The following is a 26,258-nucleotide window of genomic DNA, read 5'->3' as shown; positions in this document are numbered from 1 at the left end:
CGGGCGGAATCACCCGCACTTCAGAAACAGTATTTAAATTGTTATTTTTCTCTCTTTTTTGTTTTTGCCAACTGCATAAAACTGAAATCGCACATGTTAAATGTGCCTAAGATGCGACAGACCTGTATACACTTTAGATTAGAGGGAAATTTAAGACTTATTTTGCTTATTAATAATTCAAAAATGGCTGAACCAAAAGTTTCCAAATCTGACATATTCTGAAATCTTTCAAGAGGAATGATATCTTTGCTAAATTATGGCTGCCTTCCTGGCCCAACAGGAAAAGGGATTGCTGCTCTCAAGCTGCTGATGAGACACGTGGCATGAGAAAGACTTCAAAAATGCCTTATTGAAACACATATAGCAACCATCACCAAAAATCTTCCCTTAAACTGTATAGCGAACTAGATTAGACATTTTTAGAATCATTACATTTCTCCCTCCCCCACCACACACACACTCTTCTCCAAACAACTTTTTTTCCTACTTGGTATTTTTAATATTAGAAACATCAGACTTTCATATCTTCCTCTTTTGCTGGAGGAAGTGGGTAGGATCTTGGAAGACATGAAGAGTGATAAGGGGGTGAAGTAATATCTTTGATTGGACCAACTTTTGTTGGTGAAAGAGATGACCTTTTGAGCTTACACAGAGCTCTGCTTCAGGTCCCAGAGTACCTTTCCCAGACCAGAAGAAGAGTTCTGTGTAAGCCTGAAAGCCTGTCTCTTTCACTAACAGAAGTTGGTCCAGTAAAAGATATGACCACCCACCTTGTCTCTCTAATATCCTGGGGCCCATATGGCTACAATAACACTGCAAACATGAAGAGTGACGTCACTTCTAGGCTATAACTTGCATCTCACTTACTTTCTCCCCTCCCATTAGCTAAAGCTGGAGAGGACACCAAGACTGATAAAATCTCAGACTAAGTTAAGATACGTATTTTATGTACAGAAAACGAAAAAGATAAAGTTCGAATAAGTAATATTAACTGTTCTACAATGTGCTTGCTGGGTTAATTCCTTCTTACTGATACATCGTGCAACTCTGCTGAAGTCAAATTCTCATACAACCTCAGGATCAAATGCAAGACTCACCTTTTGACATAATTTCCCACCCATAATAGGGATGAGGAGAGAGGAAAAGAAAGATCGTGCTACCTGATATATAATACTTCTGTAATATGTTCAGATACTACAGTGATGAGCATAGTATAAAAACCTAGATAGACATCAGATAGATAGAACTGAGAAGAAAATATGGTGCATGGTAACAAGCAATTAAAAATACAGGCCAGATCCTCATGTGGTGTAACTTGTCAATATGGCTATAAGTCACACTAGCTGAGGATCTGACACACTTTGTGTGCAAAGCATGGACCTGTTAATGTTACTATTAGCATCCTATCCTTCATTTCCAGTCCTGCATGTGTTTAAATTCATAGAGTGAACATTAAATTAACATAGGCCTGAATCCTGAACTTTTTTCAGGCAGACCGTGCAGCCATTCAGAACCCCACTGAAGTCACTGGAATGCTGTGTGGGTATAAAGGTCTGCTAAAGTGAAGCTGTTTGCAGGACTGGGGACATAATTTTACATTTGACATTATACAAATTGGATAAATGGTAAGGCCTACAAACCTTGGCATTGCCTTTTTAAATTTTTAACTGAAAACTAATAATTGGAGAATTTTATGGAGAAAAGAATTAATGACATTAAAACCACTATCAAAAATACAGAGGTTATGTATCTGTGGTCACACCAGCATTAGGCAAAAATATTATTTTTAATTGTGACATATGGTACTTACCACATGGCAAAGTGTTGCTCTCTTCTAATGTGTGATTATAGACCCAATTTTTCTTTCTCCAGCCTATAATATTACCATCTGTGCAGCCAGATATTTTATCTGCTTCATTCCACATTCTGAACATGTACAGCTCACCAACCATACCCATGGCTGAAGATGTGGCTGATGATTGTGAACAGCCAAGTAAAATCTGCCCATCTGCAATAAGGTCTTCTTTTGACAGTTTTTGGCTTCTTTTTTCTGTTCCATTTATAAATAGTTTCATCTCCTTGTATTTACTTCTCCACTCTATGCACACTTGGTACCAAGTGTCCACATTAAGTTTCTCCTTTAAGTTTATTTGGGTGCCAAACATCCAAACTGTCAATTTGTCATGATCTCCTGTAAGTCCAAGTTCATAGCTATTTGCAGAAGTAGTGCTACCAGGTCTTTTTATATTGTATACAAAAGCAGTCCAGGGATTACTAGAAGTCACTAGCTTAAGGTACACACAGACTGTGAATTCTTTCAGGGTAGGCACATGAATTCCTGGTGACAGAGACCAAGCATCTTCACATGCAGTCTTAAAAACAGCTCTGTATTGTCCTAGGAAACCATCCTGAGCTAAATAAAGAAAAGGTAACTTTTAAATACATTCTTTTATAATGACTTTTGCACAGAAATCCCTTACTGTGCTTTGATAATTTACCTTAATGAATAAGCAGAAAGGTAATTGAATTGTCCCTGTTAATAGTGATATCTGAGATTACCAGTTTTTCCCTATACTTAAAATCTGTGTAATAATAATGGTTGGCAAAAAAATGACTTTTCAATGGCTTCTACTGTAATAATACTGCATTTGACATCTTTCATGAGTGTGAAGCACTGGCTCTCAATATATTCATCATCTTTAACTGACACAGGAGCTTGGATTCTCAGTATTTTCCCAAACCAGGAATTAGCAATTAAATGTGCTGTACTAAGCACCAATAAAACTATTGGATACATGCAGATATTTTCAAAAGAAAATATTATTTCAAATGACTTATTAGTTAAGTGAAAAATTGTGTTACATATTAAATACATGTCTACTCTTTGTGTTTCCGCACAGATAATCAAGTGCATAATAACTGGCATGTATAAGCAAATGCAAATATTCATTAGTAAGTAATTAGAAACAACAAACACAGGAACAGATCCTGTTAATACTTAAGCACCTGAGTTATTTACATTAGTAAGGCTGCAATAGAACTGACTACTCTCATGAGTAAAGTTGATCAAGTGTTTATATGTTGCCAGGATCTGGCATATAAGTAGCAAGAGAAGTCATTAATTTACCTACAAGTGCTTGTCAATTGTTAACACATCTGACTTACAAGAGCCATTATAACTAATGAAGTCATAAAAATCTTTACTTCATTATATACCTTCCGCATCTTGTAATTTTTCTTCACTGGAGTTTTAAAAGGCATTCAAGGTACTTTTTAAAAATGGTTCATATACATTTTTCTTGAATGACTGGGAAGTTTGAAAATAAAATTTGTTTGCTTAAAGTTACTTTTGTCCATCCTTTTTACCCTGAGATCTATTTGTATATCTGGGGATAAATTATGCCACCTGGTGAGGGTATTCTAGAAGTCAGAGACAGTGCAGGAAGTCCGTCTCAACCTTCTCTCCTAGTGTATACAGACAGGGAAAAGTCATAATTTGGCACCTTATATTAGGGATTAAATGAGGTAGGGAAGAACGGCTAGTGCTGCTGGCAGTGCTGGCAGCCAAAATGGAAACATTTCAGGGTGGTGTGAAGCTAGGGACATTGATCACCCCACTTACCAGGTTAGGTGCACTGGAGGGAGCGCTGGCTACAGCTGTTGTGTAGGTGTGGGAAGGGACACACCTCCACCTGCTCCTCCAAAGTTCTAGAAATATTATGTCTTTTATAAAGATAACGGTTCAAGGCACCTCTGCCTGAGTGCGTGAGTAAGAGCCATCCGGAGAACTTCAGTATGTTCAGAACTAGTCCATCATATCATTGTACCAAATTCCACCCCCGGGTATAACCCACTATAGTCAATGGTGTCACACCATTTGCTGCATTTGCTAAATGTGTTTAAATTTCTAAAAACTCTGACTTCCTGGAGTGTAAATACATGACACAGGATAGGATTCAGTTACTAAAATTAAGCATAAGGCATTATAAAATACATGATGTATGAAACATTTAACCTTTACCTCTAATATATATCACTTTTCATCCTTAAATGTCAAAATGTTTTACAAAGGAACACAAACATCATTATAAAAGGAAACTGAGGCACAGAGGCGTGAAATCACTAGTCCAAGGTCATACAGTCAGTTAGTGACAGAGCTAGGAATAAAACCCAAATCACTGGTCTCCCATGTCTATTGTACCACATACACAAAACAATGCTGCTTCCCTTATTTTTATTAGAAACAAAATAACTCTGTGAAGAATATCCATAAATTAGTTTATTATTATTACCAGAAACGGCATAAAATTGCCACATTCTGATACATGATTTTTTTCCATACTTTGGACCTCACCTCCTTTCTCTGCACTACACCCAATAGCCAAAGAGTGGCACAGAAGCTGTTACACCACCTCTATGGTATATTACTATTAAATAAGTTGTATTTTATTTTTCTCACCCATAGCTAATTAGAAAGTACTTATACCTGATATCCTTATTAACAATAAAGAAAGAATGTAGATGTAGGATATTCGAAAATGCTCAGATTTGACCTAACTGTTTCCATTGTTGCTATGGGAATATTACCATCGATTTCTATGGCAGTGGAATTTGGCCAATCATGAGCATATGTGAAAAAAATCCCACCCATAAAATTAATAATGATTACATATTCTCTCTCTCTCTCTCTCTCTCTCTCTCACACACACACACACACACACACACACACACTCTCTCTCTCTATCAATGTTGGATGAATAAGGATAAAAATATCTTACGTATGTCCGAGGTAGCCAGAAACACGTGAAGTAAAATGATAGCTAGAGAAATCTTGAATTTCAGTAAAAGCTCCTGGACTCTGCCAGCACAGCAGTGCTGCACTCCACAGGCAATCATTCTAGAACACACAAGGGAAAAAGATCATATTCTATAACAATGATCAGCAAAAGGACAGGATTGTAGATATTACATTAGATGATACTTCCGAAACATGGATGTAAATCTTTTAAACTCTGCTATTTCTACCCAAATGGGGCTTACATTCTTTCTGTAGAGGGCTAGAATGTGGAATGACCCAGAAATTCTTGTTAAGCATCTCTTTTTCTGCTATAACCAAAAGTTAAGTTTATAGCTGTGCACTTATTGCAATTAGGACAGATTCTATTACAATTTAAAACAAACTTCAAAGCATTACTTTTAATACATGTAGAATATATCTGTAATATACATATATATATATATCAGATACTCTACAGTCCTTAGGATTCTGTGACACACCAAAATTATGTATATATATATATCTTCAAAAATATACCATATTTCTGCATATACACCGCTACCTCGATATAACGTGACCCGATATAACATAAATTTGGATAGAACGCAGTAAAGCAGTGCTCCGGGGGGGCGGGGCGGGGCTGCGCACTCCAGTGGATCAAAGCAAGTTCAATATAACGCGGTTTCACCTATAACACGATAAGATTTTTTGGCTCCCGAGGACAGCGTTATATCGAGGTAGAGGTGTACTATTTTAGGTTGTGATAGGATCCTTCCTATTTGCAGAAAGTGCACATTTGTAAACTTATCTTTAGTTTAGAGCTAAAAAATAGGCCATTGCAAGCATTCAAATTAATGAAAATATTTTATTAGTACAAAATGAATAGTTACTACAGATATACTATGACAGACAAGTGCTGGTACCAGGAGATGGGAGCAGTGCAAAGCTATACCACTCAATGAGAGCTGCTGAGTGCTCAGCACTTTTGAAAATCAAGAAAATCTATTTAGATATTTAAAACTTTAGGCATTTGTTTTTGAAATATGGCCAGTGACTTTGAAGGTACTTGCAAGAAGGTGCTGATATTTAAAGGTCAATCAGAATGTGTTAATAGGATTATGTTATCTGAGAGGAAAAGATAAAATGTATCCACCTTGAAAAGGGCCAACTGCACTGCAGAAGTGTTGGACCAAACAAAAGAAATGAGCAGGAAAAAAGTGGTTGGAAAAGCGTGGAAGCAATCTGTATGTATCACTCAAATGTATCAAATGTAAATACAGAAAATACACATTAGCCCAAAAGACTTTAATAAGAGCAATACAGCATGAACATCAACCAGGACTTCCAATAGCTATACGGTAACCAAGAAATCCCATAGTAGTTGGGAACAATGGGTTTAGGTAGATTTATTGGGATAATGAAACTAGTATATTATATGCATTTTGGAGATACAGTATGCAGCCTATAATTTGGAATATCATCACCTTCTGAAATAATTCTGAAGGAAGACATGTACCAATATTTTTTTATCAATTGGAAGAAGTTAAGTACTACATATCGTGGGTAATGTTGTCATGTGTGCTACAGAAATTAAACACCTCAAAGAAAGGCCCTTTAGAGGAAAACTCAGTTGAGCAAAGGATAAGAGCCTAAAATTGAACAAAAAGAAACATCACATTAGAATGGAAGAGTTAGCTAATATAAATCATGAGTCTTAGCAAGGATGAGTTGAAACTAGATAAAAAATAAAGTAATTCAAGAAACACCAGAATCTAAAGACAAACAAGCACCTCAGAGATTCACAGGAAATGTATTCCAAGTCAGTCTTCAGCTCACCTCTGTTACAATTTCTAAAAATAAAACTATATATTTGCATTTGATTGAACTGCAGAATTACTTTAATTGTCCCAAGACTGATAACAAAGACCCCTGTGCTTAAATGCTTTTATGTATGTAACCTGGGAATATCAGTTGTTAAACTCTCAGGGTCTTGGTGCCATAATATATTTTATCATTATTTATTTTGATTCGTAAATAAATGAGGTGCCCATTCAAAAGGTGTGGGTATGAAGCCATTACCTTGAGATACACCAAATTTCCCCAGACCTCAGACTACATCACCCCCTAACAAAAATCAAGTTATAAACAAATTCCCCGGTTTTAAAGGCAAATTTCTTCCTCTGTAAGGCAAGGGATTTACCCATAGTGATATTCTCAGACAACACACTCAGCACATACAGATTGTACCATCAATTGGCTGTACTACTTAGTACCCAACAGTTGAATTGTGAACTTCCCTGAACCCTAGGAATGTCTGAAGTGGCATCCAGAAGATTAAAGAGCAAATTTCTTATTATATGTCACATACAATACTGATGCACAGCTCCTACCTTATCCTCATTTAATAATGTATTAAGACATGTATTTAAAACCAAACACCACACTACTGTACAAATAGTATTCCAATAGCTATGACTAACTACTGAAATACAATTTGTACCATATATGATTCAATCATTTGGAAACCACGTTTTCTAGTAATAAGAATACAATTAAATTTGCAGCCTGAGAACATATGTGGGTTCTGGCTTGTGCATCACTACTAGTAATAAAGATTCTAAAAGTTAATGGACTTGCAAAGGTATAATTGAGGACATAATTTGGAGACAGCAGGGTTGCAGGTAATAAGTGAGGATAGAAATTCGCCTACAGTTTAGTATTTGTGATCATGTAGGAGAAGGAAAGAAGTCAGCTTGACTCGCAGTGCCCAGGCTGAATTTGCAGAGTTGGCAGTTAGAACAGCATATTTTCATTTGTAAACGGAGCACATATGATATAGAATCACTAGACGGAAGCTTCTTGTGATGGGGTGTATAGACTCTACACTGGTTAACCATGGGTTAACAGGAGCCTGAGCTCAATTAGGCCACTGGATGGCATCTGGAGGAGTATTAGGCATAACTGGTGATCAAGTCCAGCTAAGTTGGTGCTGGATCTTTATAAAAAAAGGAGCACAAGATAGTGGGAAAGGAAGGCCATGGAGGAGACCTAGCTTATCAGTAGAGAGGTTTCTTCTCTTAGGCTAAATGCAGAGAGAGCCCGGGAGGCCTGGAGTCAGAACTGGTGGATCCTGAGCCAGGAGGAAACCTTATAGGCTGGGGACAGTGAAACAAGGGTCCAGAGGTGACCTGTCTTGAGCTGAAAGGCAGCTGGAGGCAGTGAAGCCCAAGAGTGATGGTAATAGGGTGACCAGATGTCCTGATTTTATAGGGACAGTCCCGATATTTGGGGCTTTTTTTTTAGATGAGCTCCTAATACCCCCCACCCCCGTCCTAATTTTTCACACTTGCTATCTGGTCTCCTTAGATGATAAAGTCTAAGGGGCATTTGGACTGAAGTTTGAGAGGTTGCAGGGAGAGAGGGAGGAACTCTGCTGTCACTGTCATGGTAGCAGGGAGTAAAGAGACCTGTAAGGAACAGGAAGGCTTCTGCAGGATGAGAAGAACCACCAGGGAAAGCCTTGGTAGGAAGAAGTCCAGAGAAGTGGCAGCGGGGAGTCTGGAAGTGTGAACTTTGACTGCCTGTCCTAGAGTCTCTGGACTGGAACCCAGTGTAGCAGATGAGCCTGGATTCCCCTACCAGCCATTGGCAAGGTGGCATAAAGCCCCTGTGAAGGGCATATGGTCTACTGTAAGCCCTGAGAAAAGGGCATATGGACAACTGGGCCCTGGGCAGCAGACTGAACGGAGGGATCAGATGCTTGCTTTTGTTGCACTCTTTTACCAGAAGGGGTGAGACTAAACGTAACATGGCTAGAAGGATGAGTCACAAGAAGAAACAGACCACAGTAGGAGAAGCGGGGGGAACATCTGCTATCTAACATCTAATCTGCAGTGAGTGAACTTCCCCACATTTCTTAGGCACAGTTGCAGAGCACCGCAAATGTCTTAGAGAAAACTACACTCTGTAAGTGCTGCAACAACAAGAGCTAAAGAACTCTGGAAGGATCACTAAGGATGTAGCTGAATATACACCTCTACCCCTATGTAACGCTGTCCTCTGGAGCCAAAAAATCTAACCACGTTTATAGTTTCATAGATTCTAGGACTGGAAGGGACCTCGAGAGGTCATCGAGTCCAGTCCCCTGCCCTCATGGCAGGACCAAATACTGTCTAGATCATCCCTGATAGACATTTATCTAACCTACTCTTAAATATCTCCAGAGATGGAGATTCCACAACCTCCCTAGACAATTTATTCCAGTGTTTAACCACCCTGACAGTTAGGAATTTTTTCCTAATGTCTAACCTAAACCTCCCTTGCTGCAGTTTAAGCCCATTGCTTCTTGTTCTATCCTTAGAGACTAAGGTAACAAGTTTTCTCCCTCCTTATGACACCCTTTTAGATACCTGAAAACCACTATCATGTCCCGTCTCAGTCTTCTCTTTTCCAAACTAAACAAACTCAATTCTTTCAGCCTTCCTTCATAGGTCATGTTCTCAAGACCTTTAATCATTCTTGTTGCTCTTCTCTGGACCCTCTCCAATTTCTCCACATCTTTCTTGAAATGCGGTGCCCAGAACTGGATACAATATTCCAGTTGAGGCCTAACCAGCGCAGAGTAGAGCGGAAGAATGACTTCTCGTGTCTTGCTCACAACACACCTGTTAATGCATCCCAGAATCATGTTTGCTTTTTTTGCAACAGCATCACACTGTTGACTCATATTTAGCTTGTGGTCCACTATAACCCCTTGATCCCTTTCTGCCATACTCATTCCTAGACAGTCTCTTCCCATTCTGTATGTGTGAAACTGACTGTTCCTTCCTAAGTGGAGCACTTTGCATTTGTCTTTGTTAAACTTCATCCTGTTTACCTCAGACCATTTCACCAATTTGTCCAGATTATTTTGAATTATGACCCTGTCCTCGAAAGAAGTTGCAATCCCTCCCAGTTTGGTATCATCTGCAAACTTAATAAGCGTACTTTCTATGCCAATATCTAAGTTGTTGATGAAGAAATTGAACAGAGCCGGTCCCAAAACAGACCCCTGCGGAACCCCACTTGTTATACCTTTCCAGCAGGATTGGGAACCATTAATAACAACTCTCTGAGTATGGTTATCCAGACAGAGTACGGTTATCCAGACAGTTATATCGAACTTGCTTTGATCCGCCGGAGTGCGCAGCCCCGCTCCCTCGGAGCACTGCTTTACTGCATTATATCCAAATTCGTGTTATATCGGGTCACATTATATCAGGGTAGAGGTGTATTTAAATTACAGCTCGGTGTTCTCAGGTAATGACATTTAAGATGATTGTTAGTATTACTTATAATGTTCAAGTTGTTTGAATTAGAAAAGACCCTTATTGGTTATTGCCTTATTATGGTGCAATAGTGTCATCCACTGCTTTTTCCAAACCATGTGCCATATTGTGCCAGCACTTTTGAAACAGAATAGCAGTTTTCTAAAGAAGTTCTGCTTTTTTGATAAAAGTACATTTTGAGTGGGTTTAAGACCAATTCAATCTCTCTAGATGAAACAGATGGTATTTACTATGAACATTATTGTCCTGCACTGTACTGTACTCTTTGAGAAACTGAATTTTAAAAGTTCCATAAAGCCTTCACAGTTCTCTTTGAATACAACTGTAAGGAAAAAGAATATGAAAACCAGTAAGTGTTTCTCTTTTTTGTACTCTTTACATTTTAAAAAATAAACTACTGGAAACTTGTTTTACTATGTCCAGCTTTATCCAGAACAACTTTTCACCATTTAAAATCATTGCAAACACTTGAAATTCAGACATTCATACCTAACTACCGGGTATGTTGTCTTCACTTTCTTTTGTTCTAATCCTGCATCCATTACTTAGAGAGAGCCCCATTAAAGACCTCTGGCTTTAATACAAATATTTTCCTACATTACAGAATTATTTAAAAACTCCAGACAGTATTTTGCATATCTTTAAATAGCATTCTTGTAATGTTAAAGTTTGTAGCTCCCTCTAGCAAACAACAAATTGTATTAATCTAATATTTGTATTTATTTTTCTGTTTTAATTATTCTAATATTAATTTTTGTTAGCTTTTATTTCAAGTTAAAAACATAACTGGAGCAAAAAGAGGCCACATGAAAACAATCATATTATATTAACTCAACACAGTTTTAAAATAAAAGCAGAACATTAGCAGTGATCTGAAAAGAACCTGGAGTGAAATCCTGGCTCCACTGAAGTCACTGCAGCCAGGATTTCACCCTTAGTAACCATACTGTACTTCAGTATGTCTCCAAAAGATCATTCACATATAGACATATTTAGCACTTTCTTACATTGGGGATATTTTTCTCATTCTTCTGGAGTCATGTTGCAATATGATATGTTTTCTTTATTGAAGTTGGAAGTGTTGGAATAGTAAGCCTTTTCTGTTGCATTTTTGTGACAACAGACAGCCTGTATTATGCCAGCTGCAAGAAGTAAGTAAGGAGCAAGACACAGGAAGGACGGCTGGGACTGCGCAGGTATGTCTCTCTCTCTCTCTCTCTCTCTCTCGCTCTCTCTTTCTCAGTGCTTCCCATTGCTTTCTCCAGGATAAGAATAAGACTATCAGCTTCTTCCATCAGCTCCGCTCCCTTATTTTCCAGATTGGCATCAGAAAGTAGTAAAGCTTCTAGTTTATTTTTAAACTTTGGCTGAAGTAAGAGAGATGTAATGGGGAGGATGCTTATGTTGGAAAGTCTTATGTCACTGTTAAATCTAGCACATACAACGTCCACTGACTTAACAGCAGAAATAACGCCATCCTTTAAAAAATGTTGTCCTAAGTTGGCAGGGGGCGGTCAGTTTTTTCCAGAAGACAGTAAAAGAATTATTTGAATGATACTGTGTATGGTGTTTTCTAAGGGCATGTCTACACTTACCGGGGGATCAATGAGCGGCGATCGATGCATTGGCGATCGATTTAGCAGGTCTAGTGAAGACCCACTAAATCGACCGCAGATGATGCGCTCCTGTCGACTCCTGTACTCCACCGGATCGAGAATAGTGGGGGGAGTCAATGGGAGACGACATTGTGTAGTGTGGACCCCGTCGTAAGTAAATCTAAGCTACGTCGATTTCAGTTATGCTATTCACGTAACTCAAATTGCGTAGCTTAGATCGAATTTCCCCTGTAGTTTAGACAAGGCCTAAGACTGCAAACTTAGACATACAAGTAGTCTATAAAAATCAGTTTATCTTCTGATAGAATACCACCTTTTCCTTTGGCTGCTACAAGTGTTTATATGTCCCTGAACGTGTGTTTCAGCTAGTCTATCCAACATGTAACAAGTAAAGCTTAATTTAATTGATATTTCCTGTTTCAATTTGTCTACAGGTACAATGTATTTTTCCTCACTTGTAAGCTTTTGTAGGCCTTTTGTGAATGGCTAAAAGTGATGCAAGTAATGTTTAATACTTCAAAAGATGTTTAATACTTCATTTTTAAGGAAGCTATATCCTAACACCTAAAAGCAGCTCACAGTGAGCAAAATGTTGTATGTACACCACAGCAAACCACCTCAAAACATTGGCTCAGCTGCTAGTGGTAATCAGGGGGAAACCCTTGGGAGGGAATCTATATTTTGACATATTCTAGGTTATTGGTATTGGATGGTCTCTTACAAATGCAAAGAAGCCAAGCACAGTGGGCCAAGTTCTGCTTGAGTTACACTCATGTAACTCTGTTGAAGTTTGAGACATAGTATAAACAAACTCATATGAAATTCATATGTGCAGTTCATGAGTGTAATAGCCTACTGGGTGTTTTTCCAATAAGCATATACTCAGTGACTAACTATCAGAGGGGTAGCCGTGTTATTCTGAATCTGTAAAAAGCAACAGAGGGTCCTGTGGCACCTTTAAGACTAACAGAAGTATTGGGAGCATAAGCTTTCGTGGGTAAGAACCTCACTTCTTCAGATGCAAGTAATGGAAATCTCCAGAGGCAGGTATAAATCAGTATGGAGATAACAAGGTTAGTTCAATCAGGGAGGGTGAGGTGCTCTGCTAGCAGTTGCTAATTTGAAGTAAGACGTCAGAGAATGCCAGACTGTTGTAACTCAAGTCAATCTAATGGCCAGTTAGATTGAGCACGAGTGTGGAGCTGGGTTCTGTCAGTCGCGATCCGATGCGCCGAGGCTTTGCAGGACTGAACTCTCTTTTGCAGTGACTAAGACTCTCGTGAACCTAAACTTAGTGTCAATCTGAGTGACTGGTGTCAGACACAATAAAAAAATAATGAAACACAAGGGCTGTTTTGTTTGAATCCAAAAGACTGTACATTCAGCCTTAACTTTTGTATTTCCTGACTTTGTGAGCATGTAAATCTTAACCTTAATATGGAACTAATGTAGGATTTTGCATTATTTTAACTTATTTTATATAATACTAGAAGTGCAGCTAGTGTTTTTCCAGAGACAAAGACCCCAATTCTGAGTTCTTGAATTCTTGCATTCAGTACAGAAATGGGGCAGTTTATAGCCTTAAGTCACCTTTGTGTCTCCTTTTATTCCAAGGCCATTCTGGAAATAGTTCAGTCTATAGTAAGTGAGAGCAGCCATACAGCCTCACTCTCTCCTTTCCCCCTATCTTGCATACCCCATATGCTGGGGAATGAGAAAGGGAGCATCTTACAGCAGTTTCACAAGATCTACACTGACCAAGAAATCACCTTACACATGGGCTATCCCCCAGAGAGAGATCTGTTAAGAGTCCTTAAGACTGGATCAACATAAAAGCCTTAAGGCAACATATGATTGGGGCAACGGTCTCCACTTCAAGGAGTTTACAAACTAAATAGACAAAATATGGATGGAGGATGAGGAGGAAGGGTTGCAATAAGCAGCAAAGTAGCTATGTTTGCTTTTATGTCTCAGTGCCTCTGGGGTGGAGGGTGTTAAACTCTACTCTAAGGGCTGGTCCCCACTTAGTCCGGACTTCGGACTAAGGTACGCAAATTCTGCTACGTTAATAACGTAGCTGAATTCGAAGTACCTTAGTCCGGACTTACCGCGGTCCAGACGCGGCCGGAAGTCTCCCCCCGTCGACACCACGTACTCCTCTCGGCGAGCTGGAGTACCAGCACCGACTGTGAGCACTTCCGGGATCGATCCGGGATCGATTTATCGCGTCTTAACCAGACGCGATAAATCGATCCCAGAACATCGATGGCGTGCCGCCGGACCAGCCGGTAAGTGAAGACTAGGCCAAAGTAGTGCTATAGGTTTCATGAAAAGTGTGAAGGCATGGCAGACAAAGTCAGGATGGAAATTCCAAACATATAGGTCCTCATGCAAGTTGTCAAGGAGGTAAGTGGAAGATGGAGACTAGGGAAGCACTTAGGCATGTAGTCTGAGTTCAGTAGGAGGGACAAGAGAAGAAGTGGCAAGTGAGAAAAGCAACGTTTTACAAAGCCTTGACATTCAGCTACAGGACTTGAATTTGATGTGGATGGCAAGAGGAACCATTAAGGGCATGTCTATAGTGCAGTGGGGAGTAAGCCACATTGCCCAGGTAGACAGACTCATGCTAACGGTCTTGAGCTATCATGCCAAAACTAGCAGTCTGGATGTTGCGGCTGTGACGTTATTGATATAATCTGGGACCATACAGAACATGGTTGCAACCAAAGTCCTGTAGTGGCACCACATCTTGTAAAAAGGGGGTCAAATTAGGTGTCTAAGACAAGGTTATGGTTTGCTGGTTATGATTATGCCGTCTATATGTGTGTATCAATTTTGTAGTTGAAGTTGTGAATATTGTCTCTATACTGTCTGTATTTCAAACTTATGCTATGCTTCTGGGAGACATCCCAGACAAGTTGGTGTTAGCTCTGCCTAGCCTGCTTGATGGCCCATTATGGACCATACAATTGACCCATGGAGAGAAGGCAGATACACCTTGTAACTCAGCAAAGTATGCAGGAACTTGCCCATATGACTCCAGACTCCATTTTGCAGTAATTTTCCACAGTAAGAACAAAGAGGTGTTCTTACACCTGGAACAGACTATAAAAGGCTGATGCCTCGCCTCCATCTTGTCTTCAATCCTGCTTCTTACCTCTGGAGGGACTTTGCTACAAACTGAAGCTCTGAACAAAGGACTGAGGACCCATCCCAGCTGGGGATGTACTCCAGAGACTTGATTTGAACCTGCAGTTTATTTCATCACTGCTACAAGCCTAAACCAAGAACTTTGCCATTACTATATATATTGATTCCATTTAACCAATTTTAGCTCTCATCTCTATCTTTTTCCTTTTATAAATAAACCTTTAGATTTTAGATTCTAAAGGATTGGCAACAGCGTGATTTGTGGGTAAGATCTAATTTGTATATTGACCTGGGTCTGGGGCTTGGTCCTGTGGGATCAGGAGAACCTTTTTTCTTTTACTGAGATATTGGTTTTCATAACCATTTGTCCCCATGATGAGTGGCAGTGGTCGTGATACTGGGAAACTGGAGTGTCTAAGGAAATTGCTTGTGTGACTTGTGGATAGCCAGTGGGGTGAGACCAAAGTCCTCTTTGTCTGGCTGGTTTGGTTTGCCTTAGAGGTGGAAAAACCCCAGCCTTGGGCTGTAACTGACCTGTTTGAGCAATTTGTCCTAAATTGGCACTCTCCGTCGGGTCCCGCCAGAATCGCATCCTTACCGTGGCTCAGGCTGAAGTTCAGGCTCCCAAGCCCACCTGACCTCCAAGGCCTTAGAGCCTAAGCCACAATGTCCATGCTGCTATTTTTAGTTCCTAGCTCAAGCCCCACTAGCATGAGTTTGTCTACCCAGGCTGGGAGGCTCACGCCCAGCTGCCCTGTAGACATATCCTAAGGGGTTTTGAAGCTGGAGATGTACACAGTCAGAACAGTGAGCAAGACATATATTTTCACAATACCATCTTGGAGAAACTGAAGTTGGAGCCATGGATGCCAGAGAGAAGAATGCTTAATTCATACTTCTACTTGGCCTTCTCTTGAAAACTTATGCTTAAACTTTCTCCATCTTCCTGTGTGTGTGCACGCGTGCGAGTAGTGAAACAGTCTCCCCCACTCTCCTTTCCATGCTCTCCTGGCTCATACAGCAACAGAAGCAGAAGCAAAGAAAGCAAAATGATGATATGATCTCATCCTACACCTCACTTTATGGATTCAGCAGGTCTCTTATCTCCCATCCTTGCAGCTGTTGGAATTCCTTAGGAGTTGCAAGGTGAAATATTTAGCAGACTTTAAAAAAAAGAAAAATCAAAGTTCACTTTTATTGTATCCCAATGGCCAAATGAACACTAAGCACAGAAGCTAATGCCTCTTCATTTTGAGGGAGTGATTCACCCTTCAAATAGCTTTGATCTGACAGGAGTGGGGAGCATGGCCTAAGCAACATGTTGCACTGGGAACTACACTAACTTTGGTGCATGTGCCGTTGAAAGGGCAGACACATGCTGCCCCTCCCACACCAAACACTGTCTCAGCAGAGCTCCTGGCTGCACTAGTGCTGCTCCTGGCTGGTGCAGTATGTTGCGGACGGAGGACTCCCTTACAAGGAGAGTTTAACAGCATGTTAAATTGTATTATACTGTTCAACCCCCAAGTGGTGCTGTGTATAATATACTTATGCTCACAACAGCCATTCTTGACAGTCTATTAAAGGATCTGAACAGGGAATGCATCTGGTGTATCTCTCTGGGAAGGAAACTCTGTAGCCAGTTCATATTATAATACAGAAGCCTGACCTGCTAGTAGCAGTCCCGCAAAACTAGGGTGTAGAAGGAGTACATGACAGAGAGGCTCCACAAAAAGCTGTCTGAGAAAGGGAAGGGCAAAAGTCAGGCCAAACCAGGTGTTGAGGTTGGGCTAATATAATTGAATTAAGCTAAATCAATATTAGCCAGGTTTAAAATCCGTCTGAGTGTCCACACAAGAAGATTAGGCTATTTTAACTAACTCAATTTAGAACAGTGGTTCTCAACCAGAGGTACACACATCCCTGTGGGTACACAAAGGTCTTCCAGGGGTTACATCAATTCATCTAGATATTTGCCTAGTTTAACAACAGGCTACACAAAAGGCACTAGTGAAGTCAGTACAAACTAAAATTTCATACGACTTGTTTATACTGCTCTATATACTAAACACTGAAATGTAAGTACAATATTTATATTCCAAACGATTTATTTTATAATTATATGGTAGTAATGAGAAAGTAAGCAGTTTTTCAGTAATAGTGTGCTATGACACTTTTGTATTTTTCTTCTGTTTTTGTAAGCAAGTACTTTTTAAGTGAGGTGAAACTTGAGGGACACAAGACAAATGAGACTCCTGAAAGGGGCACAGTAGTCTGGAAAGGTTGAGAGCCACTGTTTTAGAAAACAATTTAGTTAAATCCAATTCAATTTCTGTGTGTAGACCAGGCATAAGTGTCAGCTTGGCAAACTCAGTCTGGAACCTGAACTCAATCTGGGTTCTTTCCTTCTTGCTCATCATCAACAGTTATAAAGTGATTAGCTTCCTCAGTTATGAGTCACACTGAGGAAAGTATTGACTTAGTTTAACATGAATATAATAACCTCACTTTTTCATGTCATTGTGAAAAAGATGATGTAGGCACAGAATAACTATTGTAATGACAGAACAAAAGCTCAAAAATCTCAGATATAATGGGCCAGGTTTATTCTTAACTCCACTAAAATCAACAATAACACCTGGAATTAATTTGGTGCAAAATCTACATGGAACAATCCAAAATCCAATGGTTGGAAGACAAATTAAAATGGAGAATTTGGCAATATCTATAATCCAGCATGCCCAGAAGACTCAAATCCAGGCAGAGAGCCAACCTAAACTATTCTCTACAGAGTACAACATGGAGTTTTTTTAGTATTTAAAATATCCATAGATGCCAGTAACCGGATTTTGTTTTTTAATGAGTCCACAATAATATGTTCCTAATCAGTGTATATACATTATTCACTTTTCCTGGTACATGCAGTCTGTACTGCTCCTAAACACTCATGTTTGATCTTGTGTAACAATTTCAGGTTTGCCCATCATAACATCTTGCAGGATTGTTTCTTCAATGAATATCCTCTAAAGAACTCTATAAATGAGAACACGTCTAATGCTACATTTGTGGTTAGTGTTTTGGTGACTAAAAAATTAACTAAAATTATCTCATTCTAATTTTACATAATATAAATATTAAGTACAAATTCTAGTAACTTCTTCTGAAAGCCATGAAATAAATAAGTATTTTAACTTGACCAGACTTTTCCAAAACTCTAGTATGTTTTTTTTCCATCTGCTCTTTCATCTGTGGTTTGCTGTCTCTTTTCTTCAAAAACCATTTTTTTAAGTTACAAAATGATCACAACTACTGTGATGATAGGATTTTTTTTCTGTAATAGTCAGTAGGCTGCAATTGAGCAGTTGTCTCCGAAAACACAAGAGGACCATCAGAGCAAAAAAAGATGACCAGCACTTTAATAAGGTGCTATATTGAGTCCCACCTGTTGGAACAAAGCGTGAACAACAATGGAACAACTCCACAGAGTTGCTCATATACCAGATACCTGAACTGTCTGTGCAGTTACAGCTCACATAACCATTAAGATGTATGGAAAAGCCTGAAGTGGGGACTGAAATAAACACATGAAAAGTCCCATATCTCTCAACCTTTTAAATGCCTGCACATTTTATATACAGGGACTGAAAAACTTGGTCCTGATCCCACAGTCCTGATGCAGATTACACTCACACTGAAGTCCTGCAGAATTTCAGAACTGGCTCCTTACTTTACATTTGGAGGCAAATTCTGATCAGCCACTCACATGAGTGGTGCTGCTCATGAGCACGGAGAACAGGATTTGTCCCTTGGTCTTTGCACAAAGGATATAATCAACCCTGTATTCCTTGGGGACCCAGAATTTAAATTTACTTCAAATTGTTGTAGCTTGTCTTATCACCAGAAGTTGGTCTGATAAAATATATTACTTCATCCACCTTGTCTCTAATTTACTTTGAAGGAATTTTTGGCATATGAGAAATGCAGGACTGATTTCCAAATGAGCAGCATTAATACATAATTTCATATAAGACATTTATTATTGTATATTTTATAAAAATCAATCTCTTGATGTGTACACAACATTGATTTTACAAAATAAGCAATATTTTTTGAGGTCATGTGTTTGAGATAAGAGCAAAACCCTTAGACATATTTCTATACTTTAAAATTATTGATTACCATTTTGCCCTTCAATTACATTCTGGTCTAGCTCTTAGGTGAAAATACAACATTCATAACCCAAATATGGTGTTTAATGTTAAAAGCAACATAGTTGTGGAGGCTGCTACTCATGTCTCAGACTGAGAGCTAAAACTGTCAGAACTTAAAGGTACTCTTCTTCCTATAGTTCCTCTCATGCCATTCTATTCTTAGTCAGGCAAAATTACTACTGCATTCAAGGGGAGTTCTGCCTACAACCTCCCCTCCCCCCCAATATAGGTGGCATAAATGAAGCTAATTAATTTAAGAGTGGGAATTGAGTCCCTTCTTCATTCCACTCACCCAACTAGAGCCACATATATGGAGGTATTAAATACTAAATCCTGAAATTTAATTTGGAATGTACTAAGGAGGAAAAATTTGCTCACAGGTTCCATCTGACCTATAGAGATCCAGTTAAAATATTAACATTAGAATCTAACTGCCACTTCATGTATGTGAAAAGATTTTGTTAGCCCCAATTTACATATTATTTATAATTATATGACATCTTTCAAATGTTTCACTCTTTAAACAATTTTCAGCCATAAATTACAATTTGTGTGCTTTCTTAGCAATGTGTAATATTTGAATGATAACATGGCAAAGTTAGCTGTTTCTGTTCTTTGGTTTAATTCAATGACTGTTTCCAACTCTTTATTGACAAAAAATTTTAAACAAACAAACAAACAAACAAACAAACAAAACAAAAACACCACCAGTGTCACCTTGCATAGGACCAAACCCTGCATACCTTACTCATGCAAATAGTTCCAGTGAGGACATTAAAGACAAAAGGAAGGCAAGCAGCATTTGGCCCATAATTTTAGGGTATAAAAACAGTAAAGGGAATCTGAGCAGATCTACCACCTTAAGAATATGCAAGATGATAAGCTAAGAAATTAATTTACAATTGTTTTGTTTAGTGTTCTTTGCACAATTCAAAACAACATCCCCATACATACAGCAGCCAGCAACTGTAAACAATGAATGTAAATCTGTGCACTATAAAAAGAGTTTAAGAAAAATATTGTATATTGTATATAAAAATAGTTATAAATACAGTCTCTAAATGATGAAAGAGAGAAACTTTTTCTTTGAATTCAGTGTAACAAAATGACAAAGTCAGGGAAATGCGGTGATGTTGTAGCCGTGTTAGTCCCAGGATATTAGAGAGACAAGGTGGGTAAGGTAATACCTTTCATTGGACAAACTTCTGCCAGTGAAAGAGGCAAGCTTTTGAGCATACACAAAGCTCTTCTTCAGGACCTGTGTAAGTTCAAAAGCTTATACTTCACCCACCTTTTCTCTCTAAATTCAGGGAAAGATGGTTTCAGTAATTATCATGCACATCATTCCTCATGAAAGGCTATATAAGAGGATAGGCTGCAATATACACAGTTTCAAATTTTTACTCCAGGAGGAATTCTGCGCCACTGCGCATGCGCAAAGGGGAGCCACAAGAGCAGTCATGCGACCCTCCCCAGCAGTATGTTTTGGGGGCCCAGGGCAGCCAGCAGAGAGAGAAATCACTGTGGGGCAGTAGGTAGGACTGGGGAAGACCTAGCTGGTGACTCCTACCCTGCGCCAGGCTCAGCTGCTAGTTCAGCTGGACTGGGAGGACGGGACTTCCTCTTTCTTTGCATGGCATCCGGGGGTGAGTCAGACCCACTCCCAGTTTTCTCCCCCCACTGAAGAAGCTCTGCAAAGCCCCCACCCCCCGCTGCTTTCAGCACCCATCACTCCTCAGCTGCAGGGGGAAGGATCCCTGTACAGGGAGCTGCTCCCCCATCCACCCAAACCCCGTGCATCCAGACCCCCTCATACCCAGACCCGCCTGCCGAGCCTCATCCCCTCCACTCAGAACCTCCCCGCCATGAGCCCCACTCCTGCTGCACCTGGACCACCCCAACGAACCACTTGCACCGGGATCCCCACCCCACCAAGCCGCAACCAGCTGCATCTGGACCTCCCCATTGAGCCCCTCACACCCATACCCCCCTGCCGAGCTCTTTCTCCCCCACACCCAGACCCTCCACCCTGCTGAGCCCCAACCACCTTCACCTGATCCTCCCATGCAGAGTCCCTTTATCATTGCACCCAGGACCCCACACACACACACACCTGGATCCCCCAATGAGCCACCCGCACCAGATTGCCCTACACAGAATCCTCTCAACCCACACCTGGATCCCCACACACTAAGCCCCTCTACACTTGGAACCTGCCTGCCCACACCAGGTGGGCAGGGCCGTGGGGTGTTTCTGGGGCAGGCAGGTCCTTGCGCTGTGTCAGGATTGGGTGCAGCCTTACCGCTGAGTCCATATCTGGGGTGGGGGGGAGCTGCCCAGTGATCTCCCACCTCTGTGCAGCCAGTGCCCTGTGCTCCCCAATGCCATGCTGGAGCCTCCAGATTTATTTGACAAATAAAATTTGCAGAATTTTAACTTATTGTGCGGAGGATTTTTATTTTTTTGGCACAGAATGCCCTCTGGAGTATCAAATGACTTACCATACCCAGATGACTTTCAAAATATCTTGTTTAAAATGCACCTGTTTCACCATTTTTGTTTCAGAATATAACATGAAAAGATAAGCAATAACAAATACTGGGCTAAATTCAGCTCTCAGTTACACCCATTCATCCCCATAGAAAACAATGGGCAAGTACAGGTGTAACTAAGAGCAAAATTGGCCTACTGTGATTAATACAGAAACATGGCCATGATGCAGGTATTCAAAAGTCTGATCTACCCAAACATTAAAAACCTGTCAGTCAAAACATTACAGAAATAAGGTATTCTCTATTGCAGGGGTTCTCAATCGTTTTCTTTCTGAGCCGTCCCCACCACCTCCCCGATACATTCTATAAAAACTCCATGGCCCACTTGTGCCACAACAATTGGTTTTCTGCACATAAAAGGCAGGTCCAGTGTTAGGGTGTAGCAAGTAGGTTAATTGCCTGGGGCCCCATGCCACAGGGCCCCTGCAAAGCTAAGTTGCTCAGGCTTTGGCTTCAGCCCCATGTGGTGTGACTTCAACTTTCTGCCCTGGGCCCCAGCAAGTCTAACGCTGGTCCTGCTTGCTGAACCCCCTGAAATTGGGACCCCCAGACCGCTGGTTGAGAACCACTGCGCTATTGTGTAATGCACTGGCTACTTCAGAGAAGTTAATCATTTTATCACTCTTGATTAGAGGGAAAGTCAGAAATAACCCCTTGCAGCAGTTCCTCTCACACATGCTCAATTACATGGGGAGCCACTCATTTCAAACCAATATTTATGTCCACATCCTAATGAAACTTGTTGCCATCTCACTGCTTATTCCTGATATCAGAAACACAACTCCGGAGCAGTGGTTAAACAAAACGTGATGCCTATTACAGACACCGGGTCAAGTCCTGGTCCCACTGAAAGCATGGGCAAGACATTGTCCCTACTTACACTTGTGCAAACCCACTGAACTCATGTAGATCAATGGCCCCACACGTTCTGCCTTTGCTATCTCGATTGTCTCTTCTTATGGGAGGGTCAGTGGCATATTTGAAAGCTTGGCAGGTTGAGAGCTGTGTTTACACCTGTGAGCCCTATTTCGCAGCAGACTTTCTTTTTCTTTCTTTTCTCAGGGCCAGATCCCGGGGCTCTTATTTAGTTTCTCCTCCTTTAGCCTGGCAAAAGTTACATTTCCCAGGCAATAAGTGAGGAAAAAGCTGAAGAGGCGCCTTGGGCTTTGGCCCCAACGATAATAACAAGGCTCTTTCCCAGCTCGGGTGAAGACAGAGGTGCACAGTACATCCTGCCTGCTGCCCGCGGGAAGGGGCTGCACATCCCCCCGGTTCACCTAGGAGCCGGGCTGCTGAACAAGATCCCCCGCCGCAGCTCGGCCAGCCCCAGACATATCGCACCAGCCTCCTGAGCGGGCACCTTTCCCCCAGGTACTTCTCTGCCCCGCACCCAGCGGGACCCGCTTTCCCCCACTGCCCTGCTATCGGACGGGGCAAGACGTGCCGGCGGAGGAAGCCAGGTCCCTTCATCCCCAGCGAGTCCCCCCTCGCTCACCTCAGCCCAGCCGCTCGGGGCGGACCCCGGCGGGACACTCCAAACTTTGCAGCCCTTGGACAGCCCGTAACTGAACGACCAGAGGAGACGGCGCGGCTGTGCCTCCCCTCCCGCCCCCCAGAGACGGGCACTCACCTGGCCCGGCCGGCCGGCGGGGGAGCGCGCGCTGCTCGCTGCGGCTGCTCTGCTGCCCGGGTCGCTTCTGAGCCAGAGGCAGCGCGCGGCGCGGCCAGTCCCGGCAGCTGGAGCAGCCGCCGCCTGTGGGAGGAGGAGGCGGCGGGAGGAGGAAACCCAGCAGCGAGGCGCCAGATGCTGCGGCGGTGGCCGCGGGTTCCCTCGGGGCGCTGCTCTTCGGACGCTGCACTCCCAGGCGGCTAGGTCCCGCCGCGGTGCGCTCAGGCGGCCAGGGCGCGCCCCTGCTGCCCTGACCCCCGCCGAGCCCCCCTCGCCAGGCAGCGCCCGCAGGCTGTGGCCCTTCAGTGGCTCTGCCCTCAGAGCAGCGAGGCCGCCTCTCGCACGGTTATTCCCGCATCTGGCTGACTTGAAAAGCTGCCGAGGAAACACAAATCATGGGTGTACACGCGGCCGCCAAACCACCTCAGCTGCCATTCCAGCTGAGGGGTGCGGCTGGGGGCACCGACGTGAGGGGCAGAGCCAAGACACTGGCTGGCTTTCTCAGCGGGTCTACAACCCCCTCAAAGGAGTGTGCGCCCTGGATCTCAGGCATGCACGGTGCCCACTGGAACAATTCATGGAGCGGTGCTCATTCTTTAGGGTCCAGTTCGCCTGGGCGCAGCTCAAGGCAGAATCCTGTTTATTTTTTCTGAGGGAATTTGATCAAGGGTCTCCCTAAATCACTGGCAGATCTTTAGTGTCTGTATATCCCCTTCCCAGTCTCCCACCAGAAGTGCCTTATATTGGTGGGACAAGGTGGGTGAGAGACAATATATTTTATTGAATCATCTGTTGGTGAGCGAGACAAGCTTTGGAGTTTACACCAGTGGTTCTCAAACTTTTGTACTGGTGACCCCTTTCACACAGCAAGCCTCTGAGTGTGACCCCCTTTATAAATTAAAAATACTTTTTAATATATTTAACACCATTATTAATGCTGGAGGCAAAGGGGGGGGGGTTGGGTGGAGGCTGACAGTTCGTGACCCCCTGAGGGGTCCCAGCCCCCAGTTTGAGAACCCCTGGTTTACACAGAGCTCTTCTTCAGGTCTGGGAAACACTCTTTATAAGCTCCTAAGCTGGTCTCTCTCACCAAGGGAAGTTGGAGCAATAAAAGTTATTACCTCACCCACCTTGTCCGTCTAATATCCGGGGACTCACAGGGCTACAACACTTAAGCTGGCAGGTCAGTTTGCTTGAGGCAGCAATAAAAAGCTCCAGAGCCAATAGAGTCTTAATGACCCAGTTTAAAATTAGACACTCATAACTGTACATGTTGAATTTACTATATTGAAATATCCTTACAAATAAACCACAGGGGACACAAAACAATATATTAAATGTCTGTGTGATTTATTGTAGGCTGAAGTAATGAACATGCAAAAATCTTAGCTGGGCAGAAGACCCACTTTTATACTGGGTTAGGTTATAGGCATCATATAAAACATGAATATTAATGTTAATGAACATTTCTAAATAAAGGCAGTCTTCCCTGTAAGCCTTAGTTTCGTTGTTGTTTTAAGGGAAGGAAATTATGTCAGAAAATTTGATCCATAAATGTTATTTCATTGAATTGGCAGATGCTTTGACTATATAAAAGTATCCAAACTAGACTCATACATATAAATCATATCAGCATAATGAAATAAATGGTTCAGGTTTATATGAAAATGAAAAAAAAGAAAAGAAAAATAGTCTAAAGTAATGAGGAAACGTCAGCTTATTAAATCAATGTTTCCATAATTTATGGCATTATAGTATTTTCTATAGCTCAGTAGTTAGTTGAAGGGGTAGGGAGAATGTTATCTTTGGTACACATGGAGGTCAAGAGGTATGTGAGGTGTGATTTGGTACAGTCAAAGAGGACCTGGCAATTAGAAAAGATGCTGAAAAATCCATCCTCCAATGAGAGATATTGAGAGATGGTATTCTCACATGTCATAGCATCATAGAAATGTAGGGTTGGAAGGGACCTTGAGAAGTCATCTAGTCCAGCTGCCTCATGCTGAGGCAGGACTAAGAATATCTGGACTCACCAATCTACTAGAATTCTTTGAGGGGGTCAACAAGCATATGGACAAGGGGATTCCAGTGGATAGAGTGTACTTAGATTTTCAGAAAGCCTTTGACAAGGTCCCTCACCAAAGGCTCTTAAGCAAAGTAAGCTGTCGTGGGATAAGAGGGAAGATCCTCTCATAAATTGGTAACTGGTTAAAAGATAGGAAACAAAGGGTAGGAATAAATGGTCAGTTTTGAGAATGAAGAGAGGTAAATAGTGGTGTCCCCCAGGGGGTCTGTACTGGGACCTGTCCTATTCAACATATTCATAAATGATCTGGAAAAAAGGGTAAACAGTGAGGTGGCAAAATTTGCAGATGATACAAAACTACGCAAGATAATTAAGTCCCAGGCAGACTACGAAGAGCTACAAAAGGATCTCTCAAAACTCAGTAACTGGGCAACAAAATGGCAGATGAAATTCAATGTTGTTAAATGCAAAGTAATGCACATTGGAAAACATAATCCCAACTATACATATAAAATGATGGGGTCTAAATTAGCTGTTACCACTCAAGAAAGAGATCTTGGCGTCATTGTGGATAGTTCTCTGAAAACATCCACTCAGTATGCAGTGACAGTCAAAAAAGCTAACAGAATGTTGGGAATCATTAAGAAAGGGATAGATGATAAGACAGAAAATATCATACTGCCTCTCTATAAATCCATGGTACACCCATATCTTGAATACTGCATTCAGATGTGGTTGCCCCATCTCAAAAAAGATATATTGGAATTGGAAAAGGTTCAGAAAAGGGCAACAAAAATTATTAGGGATATAGAATGGCTTCCGTATGAGGAGAGATTAATAAGATTTAATAAGACTGGGACTTTTAAGCTTGGAAAAGAGACGACTAAGGGGGGATATGATTGAAGCCTATAAAGTCATGTCTGGTGTGGA

The 26,258-nt window shown here is 41.3% G+C and overlaps 1 protein-coding gene across 6 annotated transcripts in view; it reads right to left on the bottom strand.

Moving 5' to 3' along the window:
* Positions 1–23,760, bottom strand: part of ADGRG2 (adhesion G protein-coupled receptor G2) — a 98,862-nt gene extending 75,102 nt beyond the window's left edge. For 3 of the 6 annotated variants that reach the window (XM_054006622.1, XM_054006650.1, XM_054006658.1), the window contains exons 1-3: positions 11,112–11,146; positions 4,779–4,897; positions 1,811–2,413 (exon numbers count right to left, since the gene is read on the bottom strand). In XM_054006622.1, the coding sequence (XP_053862597.1) occupies positions 1,811–2,413; positions 4,779–4,897; positions 11,112–11,131 (742 nt within the window). In that variant the 5' untranslated portion in view covers positions 11,132–11,146. Of the gene's footprint in view, positions 1–1,810; positions 2,414–4,778; positions 4,898–11,111; positions 11,147–23,128; positions 23,228–23,263 lie in introns of those variants that run through there. The other 3 variants (XM_054006632.1, XM_054006640.1, XM_054006667.1) reach the window with 3 other exon arrangements.
* Positions 23,761–26,258: the final 2,498 nt, after the last annotated feature.

This window comes from Malaclemys terrapin, chromosome 1 (assembly GCF_027887155.1).
Source record: "Malaclemys terrapin pileata isolate rMalTer1 chromosome 1, rMalTer1.hap1, whole genome shotgun sequence".
Lineage (NCBI taxonomy): Eukaryota > Metazoa > Chordata > Testudines > Emydidae > Malaclemys > Malaclemys terrapin.
This window is presented reverse-complemented; position numbering and strand designations above follow the sequence as displayed.